The 26,686-nt window shown below is 45.2% G+C and overlaps 2 protein-coding genes across 9 annotated transcripts in view; one reads left to right on the top strand and one right to left on the bottom strand.

Moving 5' to 3' along the window:
- The window catches only part of FOXN4 (forkhead box N4), a 71,472-nt gene that overhangs the window by 1,186 nt on the left and 43,600 nt on the right, over window positions 1-26,686 (top strand). For all 7 annotated transcript variants that reach the window (XM_079949712.1, XM_079949706.1, XM_079949710.1 and 4 more), the window contains exon 2: window positions 311-406. The gene's annotated coding sequence lies outside the window, so the exon portion shown is untranslated. The remainder of the gene's footprint in view (window positions 1-310; window positions 407-26,686) is intronic.
- MYO1H (myosin IH) overlaps window positions 1-26,686 on the bottom strand; it is a 128,544-nt gene that overhangs the window by 75,321 nt on the left and 26,537 nt on the right. The window contains exon 1 of one of the 2 annotated variants that reach the window (XM_079949329.1): window positions 8,061-8,342. The exons of the other annotated variant lie outside the window; for it this stretch is intronic. Coding sequence (XP_079805455.1) covers window positions 8,061-8,186 — 126 coding nt within the window. The 5' untranslated portion in view covers window positions 8,187-8,342. Of the gene's footprint in view, window positions 1-8,060; window positions 8,343-26,686 lie in introns of those variants that run through there. 2 annotated transcript variants of the gene reach the window in all.

The raw sequence follows: 26,686 nt of genomic DNA, 5'->3' as shown, positions 1-26,686 counted from the left end.
AAAGAAGGAAGTTTGCAGACCTGAAGCCCTAATTTAAAGGCCAATAAAGCGAGATGAGAGCCGCAACCCCAGAGTTGGCCACGACTGGACCTAATGATCAGGGGTCCATTTACCTTTACTAGGAAGTGTGTTGGCCAAGGGCTTTTCCTCACTCCACCCCTGAAGACAGACATTCCCCCAACATGATGAATGTTTTCTTCTGAGCATGCGAGGCTCTACTGCTGTCCTTCCTTATTTCAAAAGGGAATTTGGCAATCTGGATTTATGTCTTGATTATCTCTCGTCACTGCATAATTATGTTTGTCGGCAGGAGTACCAGCAGCCGGTATCTAGCCTGCCACGGTTCCTCCCCAGAAGTCCGCCCCTGGGTCTGATCTTGCGTGGCACCCAGGACCTGGTGCGAGAGGTGAGTGTTGCTGAGCCTGTTGGGAGCAGTGACCAAAGTGCTATGAAATGAAACAAACATGCAAATGGCCAGTTGCCAAGAAAATCCAATACAGTCACATTTGACTTCAAAAGAAGAAACTTCCCCCAAATAAGTTGAAAGGCAAAGCCAGGAGCTCCTTGTCAGGAATGGCAAGGTTCCACTCCCTGGTTGCAAAGCTGGTTTGAAGGGAATCCTCTGGTGTGCCTCCTTCCAGGTTCTGGTGCCCACCCCCACCCCCACCCCCACCCCCGACACGTCCACTTTCATTTCCCACAATGCTCCAGAGCCATGCTAGGTCTGGGATACTGTGATGAATTAAAATGGCCAGGTGCCAGTTTGTGGCCCAGGGAGAAGGTGGGCCCTAGGGGTGCTGGGGTGTCTGCAGCTGTTCTGAGAGATGACCTGCCCAGCTGGGGATCCTGCAGCAGGCTGGACCAGCTCCATACAAACGTGTTGCTGTTGCTCGTACTGTAGTCTTATAATGCCACCAGAGTATATGGTGCTACACAAGGAATGAGATTCTAGGTTTCTGCCCCATGGAGCTCAAATTCCGCGGAGCAGGTCAGGACCATCCCAGACTCTGAGTTTTCAGGGCCCAGACTTGAGGCCGACCCCCCTGGTGACGTCACAGGGGCAGGCCCCAGAGATGGAAAGTAATTGGGAGAGGGGAGCAGAGGACAGCAAATTCCTTCAGAGTGTCTGTACTGTAATTTGCAGTTGCTGGGCTGAAGCTTGCAAGCTGCATGCACAGCGCTCTTAATCATTTTTACCATGATCACTAAAGGTGTTCCCTCCTCCACCTGCCACCTGGAGGGGGCCAGGCAACCTGGAGACAGACCAGGAAAGGCAACCCTACACTCCAGGGAGAAAACAGGAAGTGGAGGCCGAACTGGGATGGAAAAGTTTCAGAGCTGTGATCCCTGGCTTTCTTAGACTTGGTTACTTGAATGCCAGTAGCACATCACAACACTTGGGGTGGATGCTGGAACCTTATGGATGATGCCATTTCTCCATCAACTCTGTGAGATAGCTGGCTGTTAAGTTCCCTTTTGCAGGTGCACACCCACCTCCAGCAGTTATCGGATGGAAACAGAACCCACCAGCTGTAACACCCATAATATCAAGATATTGTTTCCTGCAGCCAGCAGGAGACGTTAATGGAGGCAACATCCTATCTGCTTATTGACTCTGCCATAGCCTGTTGTCTGTTGCTTTAAAAGGCAAGGGCTGCCTTTCTCTCTGGGTGAAAGGCAGAGCAGAAAGCAAATACTCTTTTCCTAATGCACTTTGTACTCAGTTGTTCAAAAGATGCCTCCATAGCTGCAACATGGAATATGGCAACCTCTTGGTGCCTTATTGTTCATGGGCTGGAATCTGGGCACATGCGCACCACAGGTAAGATGCAGTCCACCCCCTCACTTAGAAAATGAACTCCAGCAGCTCCTGCCAACAAGAAAAAGAAGGCGGCAAAACCAGGGGTCTCAGGGTGCCAGAACTATCTCAGGTAAACAGGAGCAAATGCAGAGGAGGCGCTGAGAGCGTGGCCTGCCCAAGGTCACATAGTGCACCCACAGTCGAGGCAGCGGGAGACTCCATCTGCAGCCATGGAGCTGCGCGGCTGCCAAGAAGCGAAGCAAGCCTGGCCTAGGTCTGGGCAGTTCTCCACCATGACAACCTCGCCCCATTGCTAAGATTACCTGGGCAGCCATCCCGAAGGCCGTTTCAAACAATGGTTCCAGCTAAGCCATTCAGAGCTCGCTTGGCGAGTTGCTTAGGATCCATCCAGCGTAGCCTCAACACGATGCCGTGAGTTATGAGAAGTGGCTCTTCCGTCCCAGTGGAGAAAGCTCAATAATTCATGCTGCATGTCAGTGGCTTTGCCCTTCGAGTCCCAGGGAGGTGAGTATTGGCTGCTTCTCCAGATAAGAGCGAGAAACCGGACCTTCCTAGAGATTATATTGCAGCCACAGCTGATCTTTGATTAGCCACAGGTACATTACAGGCTGAGCATGGAAATAAGCCAGAGATCACAAAAGGGATCGAGCTGAAAATGTCACTCTTCCCTAGTGACACCCCCCTCCCTCCCATCGCCCACCACCCCAAATCACTGGAACCAATGGAGGCCAGTGTGCTTTTTGGAGCTCGGACGCCAAGGAAGCCCAACTAAGCAACAGCTTTCATGGTGAATAATGCATAGCTGGTGAGCAAAGTCACAGGATCTCTTGCCAAGTTGGGTCCAAGGCACGCGGTGCTTAAAAATTAAAAGTGCAGAGAACTGGGCTAACAAATAAGACCAAGAAGTTAATGTTTAATGTGCTCAATAACTCACAAAACATGATAATTCTGACTCCTGCTTCTCACCTGGGGAAGTGAATTTACAAAAGGAATGTCTGCAAATCTTTTTTCACTCTTAAACTCAGATGATGCCCAATCCAATTTGTATTATCATGGACACAGACCAGCCTCTAAGTTACAGGCAATTACAAATGCAATTTGCAATTTACAGACCAGTAAAAGACTATTAGGAACTATCAGCACAGCAAAGGACTAGGATAGGCATGTGCTTTGTCACACATTCAGTGGATTGCTGCATTGCTAGTGTGCTTGGTAAAGAGATTTAATATTCCAGTTCCTAGTAATGCTTGCTGATGCCCTGAATTTTGTCACTTTAGTAGTGATTTGTTTACAGCACCTGACAAAAGGACAGCGGCAAAATTATCTGATCTGCCTAGGAATTTAGTTAAAATGGGTGTAATACCTGAAAGCTGTTAAATGGAAGATAGAGCAAGCTTGTCTTTTCCTACTCCAGAGGGCAGAATGGGGACCAATGGATGTTTCATGTTTTATTTTGTTGGAAGGCGCCCAGAGTGGCTGGGGCAACATATAAATAAATTGTTGTTATTGTTATTGTTAAAATGGCAAGAAACGTGATTCCAACTAAACATCAGGAAGATCTTACTAAGAGTGGAATGGGATTGGACTAGATCCCAATCATGATCCCTTCCAACTCTATGAGTCTACAAATTTTCTATGATTCTACAATTCTATGACTCTACAAATTTTCAGGTGTAAATAGTACAGAGGGAGTCCAATTTTGATTCAGAAAACTGTCAAACAGCTCTTACTGTCAGAAAGTTCTTCCTGATGTTTAGTCTGAATCTCCTTTCTTGTAACTTGAAGCCATTGGTTCAAGTCCTAACCTCCAGAGCAGGAGAAAACAAGCTTGCTCCATCTTCCATGTGACAGCTCTTGAGATATCTGAAGATGGCTATCATATCTCTTCTCAGTCTCCTCTTTTCTAGGATAAACATCAGCAGCTACTTCAACTGATCCTCTGCACACCTTCCAGCTTATCAACATCTTTCTTAAATTGTGGTGCCTAGAATCATGGGTATAGCCAAGATTTTTGTTAGGGGGGCAGGCTTTTGTTTGGGCGGTGCAGAACCTCAGATTTGTAATGATTTGTATTGATTTAGGGGGGGCAGCTGCCCCCTACCCTTCCTTGGCTATGCCCATGCCCAGAATTGGACACTGTATTCCAGGTGTGGTCTGACCAAGGCAGAATAGAGGGGTTCTATTACTTCTCTTCATCTGGACACTAGACTTCTGTTGATGCAATCGAGAATAGCATTAGCTTTTTCTGCATCTTCATCACACTGTTGACTCATGTTAAGCTTGTGGTCCACCAAGACCTCCGGATCTTTTTCATATGTACTGCTAGTAAGCCAGGTGTACCACATCCTATATTTGTTTATCTGGTTCTTCCTGCCTAAATGCAGAACCTTACATTTGTCCCTATTGAAATTCATTTTGTTAGCTTGCGCCCAGTTCTCCAATTTGTTGAGGTCATTTTGAATTTGAAATCTGTCTTCTGTGGCATTAGCTCCCCCTCCCAGTTTGATGTCATCTGCAAATTGGATAAACATCCCCTCAATTCCTTCATCCAAGTCGTTTATAAAGTCGTTGAACAACAGTGGGCCGAGAACAGAGCCCTGCATCACCCCATGTATTACTTTTTCCTGGATGATGAGGAACCAATAATGAGTACTCTTTGGGTTTGGACAGTCAACCTGCTACACATCCACCTGTTACCTCATTCAACCCACATTTTACCAGCTTCCTCACAAGAATATCATGGGGAACTTTGTCAAAAGCCTTGCTGAAATCAAGATATACTTCGTCCACAGCATTCCCCAGATCCACCAAGCTTGTGATTCCATCAAAGAAATAAATTAGATTTGTCTGGCATAACTTGCTTTTGAGAAACTTGTGTTGGGTCATAGTAATCACAGCATCCTTTCTAAGTGCCCACAGACCAACTGTTGCATTATCTGTTCTAGGATCATTCCTGGTACAGGCAATCCTCACCAAAGTCCACTCCACCCCTTTCCACCCCACCCTGCCTTGTTCCACCCCTTTTTGTGACATTTTTATGACGGTTTGGCACTACTTCTGGGTTTGGCACTGTGCACACATATGTAATTGTGTGCCATTCAGATGTGCCTAAATTGGTTGTTGCCTGTATTGATATCAAATTCACCAGTTGGTAGTTACCTGGGTCTTCTTTTTCCCCTCTCTCCCCCTCAGGTTGCTGCCTGCTGCCTGCTTCTAGACCAATTCTCACACACACCCTGGCTCCGGCTTTGGTCCGCCTAACCACTGACCAGTTGACCCACCCATTTGCCCTCTGACACAGAGCAACTTCCTTTCTTAATATTAATAATAATAATTTATTATTTATACCCCACCCATTATTTATACCCATACTCAGGGGTCCTGATGGTCCTTGCCTGGCTACTTCAACAGCGGGATCCTCCATTAGATTGTAACCCTTGCTGGGTCCAGGAATTAGAAGGGGCTCAGGCACACAGCCTACCCCCCCCCCCAAAGCATCACAACAATATGTTCAATCCAGCTCTGGGTGATTCCTCAGAAGTAAGTTGCAGTGTGGTTCATCTGACTGCATAGTCTTAAATTCCTCAACATGCACTTGCAATTCTATGCATGTCTACATAGTGTGCAGTTAGTGATGGGGAAGAAATTAAACTCAGTTCACATTTCAAGATGGACTTACTTAATTTGCACTGTCCACCCACCCTTCAAACTCTGCACATCTCCAGGTAAGTAAAGTGTACCAGAATGTACATAGAATCTTAGAGTTGGAAGGGACCCCAAGGGTCATCTAGTCCAACCCCTGCAATGCAGGGATCTCAGCTAAAGCAACCATGACAGGTGGCCATCCAACCTCTGCTTAAAAACCTCCAAGGAAGGAGAGCCCACAAACTCTCATGAGAGTCTGTTCCACTACCAAACAGCTCTTACTGTCAGAAAGTTTCCCCTGATGCTTAGTTGGAATCTCCTTTCTTGCTACTTGAAGCCATGGGTTCGAGTCCTACCCTCCAGAGCAGGAGAAAACAAGCATGCTCCCTCCTCCGTGAGACAGCCCTTGAGATATTTGAAGATGGCTATCAAATCTCCTCTCAGTCTCTTCTTTTCCAGGCTAAACATACCCAGCTCCTTCAAGCACTCCTCATAAGCAGGGATGGAGGAAGAGGGGGCGGTGGGGGCGGGCCGCCCCAGGTGTCACCACTGAGGGGAGGTGACAAAATGCTGGGTGGCACTCGCCGTGGGGCTTGCACCCATGCCTGAGCTATGCGTCTCTCCTGAGCAAGATGTGGTGGCTTTGGTGCACCACTGCCCAAATGGTCCACCCGCTGCCTCCCCCCGCCCCAGCTGTAGGGCGTCTGAATGGAGGAGGCAGGCAGACTCCTCGGAGGCCCCACGGAGCCCCAGCTGGCCCCGCCCCCGTGGGCAGCTGGTCCCTCCTTCAGGCACAGGGCACGCACACCGGCTTGCTCCACTGCTACTCATAAGGCTTGGTTGATCCCTTGATCCTCTTGCTTGCCCTCCTCTGCACACTATCCAGCTTGTCAACATCCTTCTTACATTGTGGTGCCCAGAACTGGACACAGTGTTCCAGGTGTGGTCTGGAATTGAGTGGGACTATGACTTCCCTTGGTCTAGACACTAGACTTCTGTTGCTGCAGCCTAGAATAGCATTAGCTTTTTTTGCTGCTTCCTCACATGGTTGACTCATGTTCAGCTTGTGGTCCACTAAGACCCCAATATTCTTTTCACATGTACTGCTAGTAAGCCAGTGTAAAGGGCACACATGGTGTAAATGCATATATAAGTGAAGATAACATACAAAAATTATAGGAGGAGGAATTGTTTTGCAAAGATGTGTATAGTAGGCAAAATTGCAGGAGAAAACTGCACTAAAGTGCTAGTGAATTTCATGAGGAATATTTTTTAAAACATTTGCAAACCAATGTGGAGAACTAAACAGATGACTACAAAAATGAGAAGCTGAGGAGGGTTTCCCTCAAAAGATAACCCCTACCTGCAAACAATCCCCCTAAAATCATACAACAGCAACACCTCAACATTGACCCCAAATTGTTTTTTAAAAGAGAAATTTAAAAAATAAGTGGAAGAGGCAGAGTGCCTTGTTGGGCTCCAGGGGGATGATTTCTCAGAGGTTTGCAGTGCCCATGGGCACATGTTGGGAACCCCTGTTTTTTATGTATTTGATTTTTATTTTCCTGGAGGCCCCCCGAAAGACATTATGAAAACCTGTATTCCCACACATAAACAACTAACAGCAGTATACATCTGTAAAACACATTCTTATTAAGTGATCCACAAGTTAATGTAAACCTTTGGGACTGGTCTTTGGTTTTCTGGAGAATTTCTGAACAAAATAAAGCTCCCCCTTTCTCCCGCCAAGGTGTCCCTTTGTGCTTTGTTCCTCTAGCTGGTCTTAACTTGTGGATCAATCTTCCCTTTAGGGCAAGAGGCTATCCTCTTTTGTGCCAGGGATTCAGGGTTGCACCTTTTAAGTCATTCCGGAATGCAGCTATAACCATTTATGCTGCCACTAAGAGAAATCCCAGTTAGTGGTTTATTCACCTAGTCCTTATTCTCATTTAAATACAGATTCAGTAATGGAAGGGCTGCAGACTTTGCGACATGCTGTTGAGTAATTTTACTTAATTCATTACTATCTAGATGGCTTCCCCTTTCCTCAATTTAATCCCCACAACAACGCTGCAAGGTAGGTCAGGCTTAGAAGCAGTGAGTGGCCCCCAAGGCTACCCAGTGAGCTTCATGGCCAAGTGAGGATTTGAACCCTGGTCCCTGCCAGGTTTTAGTCTGACACTCTAGTCTAACCGCTACACAGCACTAGCTCTATTTCATTAAACCCTGAGTAAAATACTTGTTGACACTTTAAACACTTGCTCATTAAACACTTGTTCCCCCCAATCTGCCACCTTCGGACATGCCCACCACAAGTGCCTATAGCTGCCTCTCTCCCAGCCCCTCGCCAGGACACAGAGCCCCCATTCTAAGGCTTCACGGCTTGTACTTTTGCTCTTGGGAGGCTGGGGTTCTTAGAAGCCAGATGCCTAAGGAAAGTGCTTCAGACCCCACGCCTGATCCTGTTTTCTGCCATGCTCCCTTTAGGGCGATGGGCCAAGCGCCACTCTGGAACCTGCAGCATTTTTCTGGCAAATGCTCTAATTATTCCTATTGCATTTTACAGCCTGCGTTCAGCTCCATGCCATCCTACCTCCATGCAGAGAGATCTCCGACCCGTTATTCTTTCCAGGAGTTCGGATTCCTTCCTTGCTCTGACATGATGAATGACTTTTGAGCAATCTGATACGTGCCGTGCCCCTCCGTCTTGCACACCCATTCCATTGCCAGTTGTCTTAAATGACCAGATCCGAACGGCATTGTTTGCAGTCAGACAAAATGGAAAGAGGAATTCCTTACCACATGCCTGGATGTCTCTTGTTCGAATTTAATTGAATTCTTGCTTGTGCTAAAACAGCCATCAATTATTCAAGGCCACATTCATTAATTCTAAATATTACAAGCAATAAGTGGGGTGTTATTGCACCGTTAAGGATTCAGGCAGCTAAATGCACCTGCTTGTTGCATTTTAATCCTGCATACTTGATCAGTCATCAAGCCTGGAAAGGATTTAGCCTGCTGCAGCTCACGAGAGATGGGAAATGGATATTTATTTTACAGAGAGCTAGTTACCAATCTAGTCAACAGTGTGATGCAGCAGCAAAAAAGAGAGAAATGAATGCTGTTCTAGAGTGCAGCAACAGAAGAATATAATGTTCAGATCAAGGGAAATAATACTATATCTTCTGCCTTGGTCAGACCCCACCTAGAACAACACTGTGTTCAGTTCAAGGAGGGCATTGACAATCTGGAAGGTGTGTAGAGGATGGCAACCAAGATGATCCAGGGTTTGGAAACCAAGATGGAATCTACACACATATAAAAAGCGTTCTGAAAATGCTTTTTTAAAACCATTTTTAAAAAATACATTGAATTTTCCATAAGGCTCACCATCACCATCCAGTGTCACACTTAAAACATTTTATTTGCAGCTGTATAGCTGAGTTCCAAGCCTTAAGAGGAACAGCTGAGGGAGCTGAGGATGTTTAGCCTGGAGTTTGGAGAAGAGGAGACTGAGAGGAGATACGATGGCCATCTTCAAATATCTCAAAGGCTGTTACACAGAAGATGGAGCAAACTTGTTTTCTCCTGCTCTGGAGGTTGGGACTCAAACCCATGGCTTCAAGTTACAAGAAAGGAGATTCCAACTAAACATCAGAAAAAACTTTCTGCCAGTAAGATTGGTTTGACAGTGGAACTGTTTCCTTCAGCAGGTTGTGGGCTCTCCTTCCTTGGGAGTTTTTAAAGAAGAAGTTGGATGGCCGTCTGTCATGAATGCTTTAGTTGAGATTCCTGCATCGCAGGGGGTTGCACTCAGTGCTTTTTTTCTTTAAAAAAAATGTTGAGGGGTACTTTCATTTTGACTCAAGAAGATCACCATTTTATTGTTCAAATCGGAAAAAATAAATACAGTAAATGGACAAAAGTAAAAAGATTCATAAAATATTTAGGGGGTCTGTGTACCCCCAGGAAAAAAGCACTAGCTGCACTAAATGGACCTCAGGGTCCCTTCCACCTCTACAATTCTATGATTCTATTATCACTAAAGGTAAAGGTAAAGGTACCCCTGCCCGTACGGGCCAGTCTTGACAGACTCTGGGGTTGTGCGCCCATCTCACTTAAGAGGCCAGGGGCCAGCGCTGTCCGGAGACACTTCCGGGTCACGTGGCCAGCGTGACATCGCTGCTCTGGCGAGCCAGAGCCGCACACGGAAACGCCGTTTACCTTCCCGCTGGTAAGCGGTCCCTATTTATCTACTTGCACCCGGAGGTGCTTTCGAACTGCTAGGTTGGCAGGCGCTGGGACCGAGCAGCGGGAGCGCACCCCGCCGCAGGGATTCGAACCGCCGACCTTTCGATCGGCAAGTCCTAGGCGCTGAGGCTTTAACCCACAGCGCCACCTGCGTCCCTTCTATTATCACTAGCATTTCTTAAAAGAGTAAATAAAACACACAGAGGTCCCATTGGTAAGAGGGGAAATCTTCTTTACTTACGGTGTTTTCATCTTTATGAGGTCGGCTGCCTTGTGCATTTTTCCTGACTATCTGTTAGTCTCAGCCCTGTCCTCTGCTGATGGGGGGCCTGCAAGGTATACACAAGACTGACTTAGTGACACAAGAGAGCATCCTCAGAAGACAATGTCCACCACAAACACTCACCTCTGTGCTAGAATGCCGGCTTTCCTAAATACTAATTCAACAAGCACATTAAATCTTATCAAGTCTGCAAGTTAGTATTGTAATAAATGAAAATCTGCCCTTATTCCCTTATGGGGGAATAAGAGCCCTTATAGAGTCTTTTGCAGGTTCTCCATCGGTCGAAGAAAATAACAGGCCAACCAGAGAATATTGAGAAGCAAAGCAGCTGAAAAGCCTGATCTTTATTGAACTGTTGCAACAGGATGCTCCCCTCACACGCAGGAAAGGAGGAGGACCCCAAACAAAGGTGTGCCCGCCCTTATGTAGACATTTTTAATTGCCACTATGAAGCCGCAGCCTTTTGCTGGCTAAAAGACTGGCTACTTCTCGAAGACACTGACGTATTGGATTTGGAAGGGTTTAACAATGCTTTTGGTTGGCATGCATATCTATGGTACGATAAGGTTAAGATCAATAAGGTCTTTAAGAACCATATTGTCAGGAAAGCAGTTTTTAATGTCTGGACAAAATACAAAGACTTACTGGAAAACAAAACTCCGAGGTGGCTTTCACCTCTGGAAGCTAAGGCCCGAAAAAGACCCAATATGGAGGCCAAATGGCCAAAATATTGGGAAATATTAGAAAAAGACGGAGATAATTGGAAATTGCAGAGTTTGGAGAAAATGAAGGATAAAGTGCGAGACTGGCTACACTACGCTCAGATTAAAGAAGTCTTTAAAAATGACAAAAAGTTAGGGTTCCAGGTGGAGAAATCAAAGTTGGAAACAGAACTGTTAGAGCCTAAGACTAAGGTACTTTCAAGAATGTATAACTTGCTGTTAAAATGGAATACACAAGACGAAATGGTTAAATCGGTTATGATAAAGTGGGCTCAGGATATTGGGCATAATATTATGTTTGAGGACTGGGAAAGGTTGTGGACCACTGGGCTGAACTTCACTGCATGTAATGCTTTGAAGGAAAATGTAATGAAAATGATATATAGATGGTACATGACCCCAGTTAAACTTGCCAAAATATACGATTTGTCTGATAATAAATGTTGGAAATGTAAAGAACACAAAGGAACATTCTTTCACCTCTGGTGGACTTGCCCTAGAGTGAAGGCCTTTTGGGAAATGATATATAATGAGTTGAAAAAGGTATTTAAGTATACCTTCACTAAGAAACCAGAGGCCTTCCTTCTGGGCATTGTCGGCCAGAAGGTGTTAAAGAAGGACCGAACATTTTTTATGTATGCAACAACGGCAGCAAGGATACTCATCGCTAAGAGCTGGAAAACTCAAGATCTACCCACACTGGAAGAGTGGCAGATGCAGCTGATGGACTATATGCAACTGGCCGAGATGACTGGCAGAATTCGAGACCTGGGAGAAGAGAGGGTTGAAGAAGATTGGAAGAAATTCAAGATCTATCTACAAAAGTATTGTAATTTGGTTGAATGCTAAGAAGGATGCTAGATCATAAATAATTGCCTACCATTGAATTAGACTTGAATTTGACAATAAGTGAGATTGAGGGAAACACAAAATTTTTGGAGATTAGATTAAATTAACTGAACAAGATTTAAGAATATAAATAAGATGCTAAATTGCTGGAAAAAATTTATAATGATGTAAGTGGGAGTGGGAGACGTGAGGGAGTCCAAAGAAGTTCTGAAAAATGTGTTATGATCCATGTTATATTGTTTATTATTTTTGCATTTGGTATTTAAAAAAAATCTCAATAAATATTTATAAAAAAAAAAAAAATTAATTGCCTGCCCTGGAGTCCAAGACCACCCCAAGAAACATCATACCTACATGACAGAAAGGGTGTAGCTCAAGAGAAATCTGAGTTTGTTGTTTACCTCCTGTCTGGCAGGTCACCTGTTAATGGTCACTTGATTGGATACCCTGGGGAGCCTGGCCAGTCTTTTGTAATGATAAATACTTAGTTCCTGAGCCAGGTCACAGGCTCACCCTATTCATACACAGACATACCCTTAAGACAGGATTTGTGAATGAAAAGACAATGGAGAGGCTTCTCCGTTTTCCTTGACCTTGCAGAGAAATCATTTGGTCAGTTTGGGAGTCAAAATGGTTTCCAGGCTGTTTTCCTGTGCTGCTTCAGACATGTGGTTCATATATTTATGTACGTGTTTGCTTGGTACATTTATGAACATTTATTATATATAGACCTTTTTTTTTATTTCAGTACAAACCGTTGGAACTGGTCTTTGATTTTCTGGAGAAATTGTAAACGAAGCCAGTTATCATTACTGGTCCTGCTGTAAGGGGGTACGATTAGCTCTTTACATTGCTGCCCCCCAAATATACTCCTCAAATATACTTAGAAGAGACAGCTTATGTTACAACCTGCGATTGTGGGAAACCAGAGCTTAGACTTCCCATTTAGGGTTTTTAATGTTGCAATTCTTAACACACTTTGCGGAGAGGGGGAACCTGCTTTCCAATACTCATGCGTAGAAATGAGCCCACATCTGGAGAGGATTTCATCAGAGCCACCCAGGCTGGCCTTTGCTGTGGGAGAGCATCCTTGGGGGCTGAGGAGAAGCCCCTGTGGCCTGCGAATCGCCTTGGAGGGACTCTGGAGAGGAAGAGCAGAAAGAGATGTAACGTCACGCAATCCTGTTCCTTTGGCTTGCGTCTGCTTGCAGCATCTGTTCCAGATCAGGACTCTGTCCCTTTCTGCCTCCCTTCTGACATGCCCCTCCTGAAGAATGTGGCAGCCCAACATCAGCTGAGGTCTGAATGAGCTCATTGTTGCCCCTGTTATTCTGGTCATAATCTCCAACTCTCTTTCCTGGGTTGTTTTTTTGGTGGGGGGACAACGACAAAGGTGACAACAGAGATTAAGTCCTCTGTGGGGCTGCTATACCTTCACTCTTACTTTTGTGAATACTTCTCATCTTTTAGGGTTTTTTAAAAGACTTTATCATTTAGAGCTGGGGTGTAACAAAAGCTTTGCAAAAACAGAGGTCTTCTCAGCAAGCATTTGCTCTTGGGCTGCCTGAACTGCAAAACCTCTCAGCCTAGGACTGTCCAGGGGAAGGGGCTGTTTTTGGCGCTTGTTAAGGTAAAATCTGGGTGCGAGGCTGCTCTGCCACCCAGCTCGTCGGACTAAGTCCGCAGGTCCCTGGGGAGGAAAATGAGCTCAGCCGGAGACAGGAGCAAGCTGCAGAAGATCCAAGTTTATTGCGCAACAGGTTCAAGGCGAGATTGAACAGCGAGAAAGGGGTGACATGAACTTTTGAAACTTCCCTCCATGTCCCAGAATACAGTGCAAAATACATCCCAGTTACATCATGAATACATTAAGAGGTTGGGTTACACAGGATTAACATATGGAGGAGGGAGGGGGGAATATGCAGAGCTGGAGATAAGTGCAGATAAGCACATCCTGAGTACCGGTGATGAGAAGACAATGGTCCATGTACTGGCATTGCCCGGAGGAAAGGCTTGGCAGAGTGATTTGACAGGATTAGGGTCTTGACACCTTGCCTGAGGGATTATGGAGGACAGTGGAGGTGTCATGGAGTCCTAAAGAAATTGAGCAAATTGGCACGTTGATTTTCTATGAATTTTATAGATTTTAGTCCCTTTTGACATTGACAATTGGAAATAAATGGATATACTGTAGCAAAGAAGAAGGTGAAGAAGACATGCCCCCCCCTTCCGTATCAGTCCCCCATTCGGAGATAGATTTGCATTAAATATCTGTAAGAACTTGCAAATCTTTTCTCTGCACCCTAAATCTCGGTGAAGGTAGGGGTGCCCTGTGAGTGGGAATAGGCTCTAATGGAAAATGAGGTGGGTTGAGCAGGGCAGCAAAGGAGGGAGCAACATGGACCAATACAATGTACGCGTATGTTATATAGATATGCACTAAATAATAACTTGGTATCCACCGTACCAGATGTGTGGGTTTATGCAAACCTGAAGCGGGCTTGCAAGCCATGCCTCTTAAGGTCATTTGCAAGTATAGTAGTGCAGATAGCTGGATATAGGATATCACATAAAAGAACACCTGTTGTATTTTGTTCAATAGTGGTCTATGCTTTACATTTAGCAGGAAGGTCCACTACTGACTGGGGGGAAAAAGCAGTTTGGTGTTTTTTTAGCTCCACCGTTTTTGTGTTCTCAGGTGCGAAGCTAGCTCTTCTGTGGTCTCACACCGACATAGTGATACAGCAACACATCCTGTTGAATCCCCTCAGGGCTTTCATTTAACCATGTCGCCTGGCACTCACCATAGCTGGCACAGGTTTGGACATATCATGAGAGAGATGTCTTTGCCTTGGCCTTTCTATGGGGTTTTATTATTGTAGGTTCTGGTCTTGCACTCATGGAAAGTTACTCACTTGCTCTTAAAGGACCAAAAGCTAATTGCAGCCTGGATACACTTGACCAATTCAAACAGAGTCCAATTTGAATTTATCTTGCCCCATGGTTCTCAACGTTTCAAACCAATCTGTTAAAACAAAATCATTCTTAAAAGGGCACTTGTCCAAATAAGTCAATTTAACTCTATAAAGGATCATTCCTGCTAAATCAAGGCATATACACTTTTCCTGTTATCAATAATAATAATAATATGTTGGAGATGTAAAGAAAGTGAAGGAACCTTATTCCACGTATGGTACTCGTGTCCTCAAATAAATAAATAAAATTTGGGACATGATCTACACCCATTTCCATTTGGCATTCTAATCAAAACATTTCAAATAATAATAAAGAGTGTTGCTTCAAAACTACCTGATAAAATATGGTTCCAAGAATAATACTTGGTTGTGGTTAGATTAATTTCACAGCTATACAGGAAAACCAAGATTAATAAATAAATACAGAACAGGGACTTCCGGGTTAGCGCCATCGGTGAAATGGCGGAGTTCCTCCGACTGGAGGAGCGGGCTCCGTGAAAGTTGGGTCTTCCCACCGCGGCGAAGGTGGGGGCCCACTAGAAACCCCAGGCAGAGGAGCCTGGGGACGTGGGGTTCAGCAGAGCGCCAAGAGTGCCTTCCCTACTCGCCGGGAAACCCCTTTTTGGGGCTCCGGAGCGAAGTGGGGTGAGCAGCGCGGTGCATCGAACCGATTGCTACTTTCACGGAGGGAAGCCGCGCAGCCATCACCGGAGAGCGCTGACTTTTTCCTGATGATAATTGGACTCAAAAAATACCCGTGAGTAAAAACGGAAGATTTGATTAAGAAAACTGCAAAATTTATGAATTAGGCACGAAGCGGGAAGGTCTAAACAGGAAGTCCGCCTTCCGCTTTGTATATAGTCTGAAGCAAAGACTATAAGCTAATCAGCTTGGAAAATTGACTTAAAGACTGAAATTTCCTGCATTCATAAGCAATAAAACCCCCTTTGACAGCAGGGGAAAAGGGGAAAAAATCTTTGATTTTATAAGCCTGCGGGGAGAGCGTAAAGGAACATAAGTTTCCATCGTCCCAAACCTGGGGATGGGGTGTCAGGACAGAAAGTTTTGGAGATGCCCATCGATTGAAAGTGGTTTACTTTTGACAGATAGCAAAAAGAAGAGAAACAAATTAACTTTAATGCTGCTTTCTGCATTCTGCATGTTAAGGAAACAAAGTATTTGAAAACCGAAAGTAAATTTTCCTTTGTTGGATACATTTTAAGATGGATGTGAACTGAAAAAGTATCCCCTAGAGGGAGCTTGTCAACTTGTTGCTGCAGTTTATAGTGAAACTCTACAATTCTGGGAATTAGATCGTAGGACCAGCCGCCTAACCTTGAACAGCAATGTGCTGGGAAGAAATCTTGTCATCTGACCTTGGCAGAATAAATGCTATGCTACAGCAGTTGCATGAGAAAATGAACTTAATGAATGAAAAGCTAGACTTTATGTCTGTTGTAGCCAGCAAATATGAACTAACAGAAAATAAGGATAAAGAAACTTCACAACAACTAACTCAGGAAACTGGCTTGACAGGGCAAGTTCAAGGGCAGATGATGCCAGAAGAGGTTGGGATTGTACTTCAAAAGACACAGATGGAAAAAACTAAAGTCCTGCACGACCAAAAGCCGCAGTACTGTAAGATTGATTATGGTGTGTCTCTGGAAGTGTTTGGAGTTAAGGAAGCTCTCAGCTCTGGTGGGACTCTGGAACGGGTTGACAACTACTTCTGGAACAACTACTTTTTGGATTACAAAATCAATTTGGGGGAGTGGGACTCTGGGGAATGGGCTAGCCTGATGAAAGAAAATGGAGACTATTACCAGTTGGAGTTCCCCGGAAGCCCACCTCCCAAGGAGAAAGGGAAGAAATTACGAAAGAAACCAACAAGGGACAGGGAAGGGTGCAAGAATAAACAGGAACAAGAGAATCTGCAGAGGGGGCATGGAAGAGATTTAAGAGCCTCGGATATTAGAACACCAGATTGATGGACTGGATGTGAGATTTGAAAGGACTGACATAACCCGAAACCAGGATGAAGGGACGTTGGATAAAAATTTGAGGAGAACTTCTATTTATTTTTGGAATTAGTTTGATATTAATGAAATAACAGGGAAATTGCTGGAAAGGAAATAATTGGCATTAGTAGAAAGGTTTGAAGAAGCTAGGTAAAATATGGTTTAAATTTTGAAACTTTATGGGAACAAATTTAAGGACTATTTGCAGAAACAGTGTAAGATAATGGATGTTAAAATGAAGTAGGAATGAAACGAAGTGAGTTCTAACAATAAGGTTAAAAAGGAATATGCAAAAATGGCTTGATAATTAGATGAAAAATAGAATGATATAATGTTTAAGATAAAACAAAGAGGGAAAAATTTGCTGAATTAATTATTTGAATTGGAATACAAAGGAGGGAGGTGTGAGGAAGTCATGGAAATAAGTAAATGAATTATAAGACAGAGAAAGAGGGATTTGTTTTTAACCTGTTTTTTATTCTTCTTCTTTTTGTATTTTATACTTTTTTCTTTTTTGGATTATGCAATTTTTTATTTTTTATTTTTTCTTCTTTTCTCTTGGAAATCTCAATAAATATTATTCAAAAATAAATAAATAAATAAATAAATAAATAAATACAGAACAATTGCTACTTAAAGACAGTACTGAATCTGCAAGAGATACAGAGAAGTCATAGAAGAGATTCAAAATAGTTTTCTGGAACAGAAAGAAAAAAATAGTAAAAGGTAATTTCTTTCTGGGAACTTCGTGTATAGGAAAACAAATCACTATTTGGGTCTTCTGAATAATAAAATTATTTTTTGTGACAAAATTAAAATAAATAAATAAATGGGTAGAGGAGATTGGCACACTGCAGAGTGCCAGGTGGGACAAGTAAATATGATCATCCGTTGACTTAATCTAAATACAGCCTGATCTATCGGAAAGCATATAATATATGAGAATCCTCCATAAAAAACTTGGGGTGTAAGCCATATCCTTCTGTTTTTCATAGTTATGCACCCTACATTATACAAAAACAATTACACACAGAAATTTTGTCCCCCCTTTGTGGAGGTAACACACTATCAGACACATTTCAGCATTCCTACATAATAACACATAATACACAAAACATACAAATTATTAATTCTACACCATATCTTGAGGCAATAATGTGATCTTGAGACAATTCTTGCTGCTTTTACATGTATTTCCAAACTTGGGCACAAGGGCATTTCTTGCCTGCCTTTGAGTCAATGGGAGGAAGTTAGCAGCCCTTCCAAACGTCGCTGAAATGTTATAGCTTTCTAGGTCCTTTCCTTCTTGGGTTGTAGTCAAAAGATAAAATGTCCTTCAAAATTCAATTGGTTAGTTTCTCAAGTCTTTTATGGGAAGAAATTGTTGTGGCCACTGTGAGGCATTGGCAGGCTGCTTAGCTGGTGAGGAGATGGTCTTAATATTTGGTCTCCTGCAAATAGGTCATCCTTTGAAAATAGGCCTGCAAAGGGGGGTGGGTGGGATCTGAAGACATAATTAGTTTTTGTTTGTTTGTTTGTTTGTTTTAAGGAGGAAGATAATAGTCAAGAAGGGAGAGAATATTCTAAAATTTTCTTTCTTGGGAAGCTGTAAATACAAACTCATAGTTAAGCCTTTTATCCATTTAAATATTATAATCATTTACATTTAATTCCTTCACTTAGTTTGGCTGTGGAAGAAACGAAGGGACAAAACCTTTGCTAATTTTAACACAATTGGCAAGTTATTAAACATTTTGCTTATGTGGGTCCGAATTCTCTTCACGTATCCTGTTTGAAAGGGAAATTTTTATTTCCTGTGAAAATTTCTGTCAGGAATGCTGTTCCTATAATGCATAGGTATATAGTACTCACAAAACAAAACCAGATAAAAGACAAACTCAGTGGGAAAACTGTGAAAAGAATTTGCATGTTAGATTGAGGAAACTACTCAAGAGAAGAACTCACAGTGGGAGTGCTTTGATATTTACCTGTAAAAAGAATTTGGCATGTTAAGATTTGAAACTTGGAAACCTCTTGACATTTGATGGTCCAGTACTTAACCCTTTTGTCTTACGTAGCCCCTGGAGCAAAGGACAAATTAAGGGTGATTTCCCTCAATGGTTCCAAGTTTTACATACGGGAATTTGGATGAGTTTCTCCCTGCAGCCCATGCTCTCCAAACCTCCTCTCCCCCCTTCCTTTCTCTCTCTCTCTCTTTCTTTTTCTTTCTTATTCCTTTTTTTAAAAGCTGACCTAACCTCTGTGCATGTGCAGAGTTCATATTTCAGCAAACCTTTTACACCATTGAAAATGTTGCATCTTTTGGCTAAATTAGAATAAAGGAAGGGAAGGGTAAGGAGTAGATTTAAAAAATAGGGTTAGATTTAAAAAAAACAAAAAAACTCAGCAATTCAAGTATTCACCAAAGCTAGCAATTGCAGCCCAAGCAAAGGGAGTGCTTCCTTTATGTACAGGAAAGGGCTAACATCAGTCTGGTCATTCACGGAATCTGCTGCGCCCTTATATATGGGGGAAATGGCCAGAGTCATAATTCATAAGATCTTAATATTCTCGTTCATTTCAGCATTACCATTTGCAGACAAAATTTTCTGCCCTTTATTTACAGGATGGTAAAGGCTGATTCTGCTTGATTATGAATTTGTATGTGCTTAAACTTTGAGTAGACTTTTAAGTCTGATTTTTGTAAATGATAAACACTGTAATCACTCAAATGCCTGACCTCACCAGTTCTGCTTCAAAACATCACAGCTTTCACCTCTCACCTCTAAAAAAACCAAAGAGCAAATCTGGGCTGAATTTCAACTCATCACATGCTTGCAGACACATGGCCCTCCACACAGCCACAAATTGGGAAAGTTGAAAGGGACCCTGGGGTCATCTAGTCCAACCCTAAAATACAGGGTTCATAGCAAGATTTGTACTACCAGAGAGACACACACATACTTATGTACACAGGCACAACTGGGGAAGAGACCACAATCAATGCTCCTATCATGTACTAAGGAAGAGGAAAATAAAAGTACCCAACTTTATACAGAACCCTTTTAGCAGATCTTGAAGCTAGTTTGAGTGAGAGTTTACTTCCTTAGACTAAAGAGTGCAAGATCCTAGAGACATGATCTTAAAGGAAGAACAGTTTTCCTAAGATAAGATAGGAAGAGAATGTTGGGATTCAGAACTCATAGGGTTAAGATGTTCTGAGTAATGCCTCACATTCTGACGTTTGGAAGGAGGGAGGAGCTTTACTCTCTGTTCTCTCTTTGTCTCTGAAAGAGAAGGACGCCATGAATGCTAGCAGTCCAGGAGAATCTGAGAAATGCTGAGCTGTAAATATTTTGCTGCAATAAAGAACTGATAATTTGGACACACAAGTGCTTGGTGTGTTTGTCTGGATCTGATGCAACAGTTTCTTCCGCTGTGTTTTTTACTCTGCAAGGCGAAACCGGAGAGAAGAAGATCGGCGCAGCTTGGCTAAGAAGTGTGCCGGACCGCTATAAACTGGGGCTAATTGGGCCATAAAGCAATTAGCCAGCCACATTTTATAACAGGTTATGGACTAATTACCGCTTGTAAAACTGTTGCTGAAAGTCTGCCGGTGTGCTTTGAAGTCAGCTGGGTCAGCTGGGAAGACACTACCGAAAGCGGAGGTCTGCGTTCTGTGTTTTGCCTGATGCTAAGAGGCAAGAGTTGCTGAGAGCTGAGAGCTGGGAAAGCAGCTGAAAAATCGGGTGCCGGAGAGCTGACTGATTTTACGTGAGTAGCAGCTGGGGCCCCGGGGAAGAGGAGAGAATGGCAGACAGCCAGGTCCTTGAGGACATTCCGCTTGAAAAGCTCACTTTAAGAAGTTGGGCAACCTGGTCCAGAAGAGTAAGGGGTTGGTTTCTGGTTACTGGGATTTGGGATGTAAGCCAGAAGGAGCCACTACCCCTAAATCCAGGTCCTGAAGGGACAGACGTTGCAGGCTTTGAGGCTGCGTTGCCTGAAGATAGCCAGCAGAGAATGCAAAGAGAGCTTGCTATGCTGAAAGCATGCGTACACGCATCGCTCTTGCCTAGTTTGGAAGGTGTAAAGTCAGCAAGGGCTGCCTGGGAGGTGCTGAGAAGTTTGTGTGAAACTTCAGCAGGAGGCCAGGGCCCTGGAGAAGTCATGAAGAGCCTGGAAATGGCTGTAGCCCCAGTCCCTGAGGTGCAAGTCGGGGGGGCTGAGAATTCCAAAGGCAAGTTTCAAAAGTTTTCCACTGAAGTGAAACGCAGTTTCAGCGAGGGCAGGGCTGGCACAGAGTGCTCTTCCGGAAGAAGGGGGGCCAGGCCAGCTGAAAGGAGCCCTGGGCAGTGTTTTTCCACTGGTGATCGTCGTCAGCCAAAGTCTGGAAAGCTGCGGAGAGCTAGACGCTTCAAGGCCGGCCACCTGGATAAAGTGAAGATAAGGCCTAAAGAGTTGCCTGGGAATGCAGAGGCCAGTCCGGTCTCCAAGGCAACGGAGGAGGCTACTTCTACGGAAGCTGCCAAGGTCCTGAGCAAGGGGGAGTTGGTTGCCGAGACAACCAGAGAGAACAGCTGCAGAAGCCCAAAGAGAGGGGGCAGCGAGACGTTTGTTGCTATGGCGTTGTTTGAGAACAGCTCTGAGAGAGACAATGACTTATGCTTTGTAATCGACTCAGGAGCTAACTGCAATCTGATTCCAGAGACCCCTGCAGTCGAGACGTGGAATTGCACAGCAATTCCGGCTGGAAAAACTGTTCAGTTTGCTAGTGGAGAAAAGAAAAATGTAACTAACGTTGCAAATGTCTTTCTTTCTGTTTTGCAGGAGCAGATGGAAGTTTGCATTGTGCCAGGAATGCAACACTGTATTTTATCTGTGCCTTATTTGTTGAAAAAGGGGTTTAAGGTTTGCTTTGAACACGATTTTTGTACAATCTCCAAAGGAGGGAAGCAACTGGTTAGAGTTGCAAAGGGGCAGAATGATCTCTTCATTCTTAAAACGTCTCTGGAGGGTGAGGGGAAGGTTGAGAAAGCACAAGCCCTGCGTGCTACAGTTCCCACTCATGTTTCATGTGCTTGTGCTTGGCATAAGAAGACAGCTCATAGTTCTCTTGAAGAACTACAGGTGCTACCTGAGGTTAGCAAAGGCTGTAGAATTGAGGAATGTGCAAGAGTCCTAGATTGTCAGGCTTGCAGACAGGCAAAGGTAAGAGGGTGCAGTTACCCCAGGGTGGACAGGGTAACCACAAAACCTTTTGATCTTGTTCACATAGATCTGTTGGGTCCCATGAAGGAACCAAGTTTGGGAGGGGCCAGGTTTCTGCTGACGCTGCAGGATGATTTTTCGCAGAACACCTGGACACATGGTCTCAAATCCAAGGAAGATGCAGCACAGCTGCTTAGAAGTTGGATTGAGGAGGTGGAACTAAGGTTCTCCACGAGAGTGCGAGCAGTTGCTAGTGACAGAGGTACACGGTTTACTGGGTCTGCTTTGCAGAAGTTCTTTCACAAGAAAGGGATAAGTTACACAGTTACTTCTCCTCTACAGAGGGGGGTGGCAGAGCTCAGGAGTGAGGCTCTGGTTAAAGCTGCACAGGTGATGCTGTCAGACACTGGGTTACCTCCAAGGTTTTGGATGGAATCAGTTAAATATGTGAGCTTCACCTGGAATCGGTCCTACAATTCAGTGGTAGGAGACACCCCGTTTTTCATGCTTCACGGGAGGAAACCTCAGGTTCATTTCCTCCGTGCGTTTGGATCAATGGCCTCGGTGCCGGTGCCTGAAGCTTTGCGAGGGCCAGGTGAACCCAAGTTCCAGAAAATGATCTTCTGTGGGTATGAGCCAGCAGCTCGTGCATGGAGGTTTGCATACCCGTCAGGTGATCAGAGTAAGCTGCTGATCAGTAAACACGCTGAGTTCTATGAGCAGGATGAAAGGTCAAAGACTCCTGCCAGGCGTGATGTTCTTTCAGAATGTCTTTCTGATTCAGAGCAGGAAGGTTCTGATGAGGAGGAAGGAGAGGCTGAGTCTGCTGATGACGATCAGCTCACTGACCAAAGTCAGGAGCAGGATGGGGCATCTCCACAAGTTGTAAAAAGAGAGCCCAAGAGTGAGCCTAGTTCTCCTGTGAGGGTAATGCAAAGGATTCGAAGACGCTTTAAGTCAGAGGGGGAATCCCGGGATGCAGAGGACACACCTGCTGACCACAGTGAGTCAGAGGAAGTGCCTGAGTTTGTGCCCAGGCGGTCCAGTCGCACAACGAAGGGTATTCCACCTGAGAGGTATCAGGCCACAGGTGCGTGGGTAAGTTTCGCACAGTGCGAATCTGAGAGTTGTGAGGATGTTCCACAGATGCCTGACAGGAACGCCAGGAGAGGGCGCAAGGCATTGGGGAAGTGGTTGATCTCACAGAGGTCTGCAAAGGTACATCCACAGGTCTCGTCAGAATGCAAGGCAAGAGGGGGTGTTGGGATTCAGAACTCATAGGGTTAAGATGTTCTGAGTAATGCCTCACATTCTGACGTTTGGAAGGAGGGAGGAGCTTTACTCTCTGTTCTCTCTTTGTCTCTGAAAGAGAAGGACGCCATGAATGCTAGCAGTCCAGGAGAATCTGAGAAATGCTGAGCTGTAAATATTTTGCTGCAATAAAGAACTGATAATTTGGACACACAAGTGCTTGGTGTGTTTGTCTGGATCTGATGCAACAGTTTCTTCCGCTGTGTTTTTTACTCTGCAAGGCGAAACCGGAGAGAAGAAGATCGGCGCAGCTTGGCTAAGAAGTGTGCCGGACCGCTATAAACTGGGGCTAATTGGGCCATAAAGCAATTAGCCAGCCACATTTTATAACAGAGAATCTGGGAGAGAATATTTTATAAGCATAGGGTTATTTCAGTTGATATAACCACTCACAAATAATAAAAACAGTCCTGGATTTGATTTAAAAGGGGTACAAAAGTTAATAATGTTTCTGAACTTACATAGGAATAGTACGCCTAATTAAGATTTTTTAAATAACGATACATAGGAAAGTGCGATGTCGGGTACTTTTAGCAAAGAATGTGCCCCCCTCCCTTGTTGAAGGAAGCTTACTCGGGAGTAGAATCATAGAATCATAGAGTCATAGAGTTGGAAGAGACCGCAAGGGCCATCGAGTCCAACCCCCTGCCAAGCAGGAAACACCATCAGAGCACTCCTGACATATGCTTGTCAAGCCTCTGCTTAAAGACCTCCAAAGAAGGAGACTCCACCACACTCCTTGGCAGCAAATTCCACTGTCAAACAGCTCTTACTGTCAGGAAGTTCTTCCTAATGTTTAGGTGGAATCTTCTTTCTTGTAGTTTGGAACCATTGCTCCGTGTCCGCTTCTCTGGAGCAGCAGAAAACAACCTTTCTCCCTCCTCTATGTGACATCCTTTTATATATTTGAACATGGCTATCATATAACCCCTTAACCTCCTCTTCTCCAGGCTAAACATGCCTAGCTCCCTTAGCCGTTCCTCATAAGGCATCATTTCCAGGCCTTTGACCATTTTGGTTGCCCTCCTCTGGACACGTTCCAGTTTGTCAGTGTCCTTCTTGAACTGTGGTGCCCAGAACTGGACACAGTACTCCAGGTGAGGTCTGACCAGAGCAGAATACAGTGGCACTATTACTTCCCTTGATCTAGATGCAATACTCCTATTGATGCAGCCGAGTAAATTCACTTGGCACAGAAGTAAGGGGGGGGGGACCTGAAAGAGACTGAAACAAGTGGGGGAGGTATTTTCCAATAAGAAGCCAGGAAACCCTGGCTGATCTTAGAGACTGATATCAGGACTGGACTCTATAGATAGACAATTGTTGTCTATCAAAGCTTCTACCTTTTATTAACAATTTTCTTAGAAGGAACACCTATTTTCATAGGCATGTGCTTAATGAAATACAGACACTGCATTTTAGCTTGAGAGAGCAGTTGTGCTCAACTACGCTTTTGCAGCAGAAACATTAGGTTATCAGCACATTCCAAAATAAGACTGTAGACTCACAAACTCAAAAGTTGCGGCAAAGCAAGAGGTGGGGTAAACATTTGCACACTTCATTCTCATTTTTGTCTTATTTAGGATTGATAAGGTCCAGCATGGCTTCCTTAGATTTAAAATTTTGAAGCAAGCTTGTAGTTTAAACTATGCACACTTAAGAAAGGCAGTCTGTCAGAGACAGAAGGAACAGACAACACACATAACAGACAACATGTAAACATATATATTCTCATCCTTTTGTTGGTTATTGCAAGGAGTTGGGCCGCTTCCTTTGGTTTCATTAAGTGAAATTAGTAGGAAGGTCCCACATGGTTTTATGAGCCTCCTTGCCTCTTCAAACACCACCAGTTAATCAAACTGGCAGGGCTCACAATGCTTAGTTGACTGGGTACCCCTTTATATATGCATGCTGTCAGAGCTGCCCCTAGGTCCCAGCTCACAGAGGACCAACGCCAGGCTGTCGTTATGTACAAAAGCCTTTATTGAGGTTCAGTTTCCATTTCAAAGCCGCAGCGCGTAGCTCTACGTCTTAAACCCTAGACCGGCGAAGTCCCGTCTGAATCTCCTCCCCTCTGACACCAGTTTAAGATCCTAGCCCTGCTCCACCTTTTCCGCTGCTCTCTTCTCCCCTGGGTCCTCCTGCCCGCTGGGGCATTCCCCTTTCTGGACTCCTCTGACGCTGAGTCGCTTAGCTCCTCCCCCTCCCTCCGGCGGGCTTTAGGACCCAGTTCCCAATCCTCATTCTCTGCTGTCCCACACTCCTGTACATTTGAACTTGCCTCTCGCGCCAACCCAGTGACCTTCCTCCTGACCGTTACACTACTTCTGTCACTGCTTCCCTCTTCCGGGATACTGGCCGGATCTGACCTCCCCTCCGTTGTCTGACTCTCCGATGGAGGCGTGGTCAGCCCTGACTCCTCTCCTCTCCCTGCTGGGGGAGACGCTACTCCCGATACCTGTGACTCTTCCCCCCCACTATGCTCTGGTGGGGAAGCTGGTCCTGATTTCCAACTGCTGCTCTGGGAGTCCCCGCTGGCCCCTTGCTTCTGGGGTATCCCCCTTGGGGCCCCCCTTGCCCTGGCCACCGGCGCCCCCTTCTGTGAATCTTCCGATTCGCTGGAGAGGCTCATGGAATCTCTCGGGCCACTGTCCTCTTCTCCTACGCTGCCCTCAGATTCTTCCCCTTCGCTCTCCATCTCCCCTCTTCCCTGTGCTTCTGCTCCTGAACCCCTGACATCCATCCCCCCCTCGAAGCCCCCCCTTCCCCCCTCCCCCTCTTCTGGTGTGGGTTCTGGGTGCTCCAGTGTTGTGGGGGTGAGTGCAGGATACAGTTCTTCCCCCGTGGTGTGCAGCCAGCTGGCTGGATCCGGCCAGTCCTCAATGGGCTCGTCGACGTCGATCACCTCTGCTTCCATCTCTCTGCAGGTGTGCTCGAACCCCGGACCCTCCCCCAACACGTCCATGACCCCCTCGCCCCCTGTCGCCTGGGGTGACGCTGCGTGCAAGGACCCACTCGGTAGTTCTCTGCGCCACCCCACCTCCGGTTGATCCTCCCACCAATAAGAGCCGCCTGTGCCAAACCCTGAGAGTGATCCCTCTGGGGAGCTAGTCTCTGGCGCCGTGTCCTCAGCTGATGAGAACCCCTGGAACGTGCTGGCAGAAAGTGTGGGTGTGAAAAGATATTCGTCAAAATAATCTGCCGGCATGGGCCTGTGTGGGAAAAGTGCATGGAACTCGTCTTTGAGGTAGTGCTCCTCCACCGCATAGTACGGTACCCAGCTGTTGGCGCTGGCCGGGGTACCTTCCCTGGCGAGGAGATATTCAACCCCCTCTTCCCCCCATCTCGAGTCCAAAATCTCCGTGACCTCATTGAGTGGCTCCGCCCTCAGCGACCCCCCCTTCGTGGGTGCGTCTCTGAGCGGGCTTGGAGCTGTCTCTGGCGCCTGAAACCTGTGAGGTGCCTTGTAGGGCGTGAGCACTGATCTATGAAAGACTGGGTGCATTCTGGATCCCTCCGGGAGTGTCAACCGGAAGGCCACTGGGTTGATCTGTGCCTCGACCTGGTAAGGGCCCAGCTGCTTGTGTCCGAGCTTCTCCTTA

Source organism: Podarcis cretensis (genome assembly GCF_951804945.1).
Source record: "Podarcis cretensis genome assembly, chromosome: 13".
NCBI lineage: Eukaryota > Metazoa > Chordata > Lepidosauria > Squamata > Lacertidae > Podarcis > Podarcis cretensis.
Note: the sequence above shows the minus strand (reverse complement) of the source record. Positions and strands in the feature narration are given on the sequence as shown.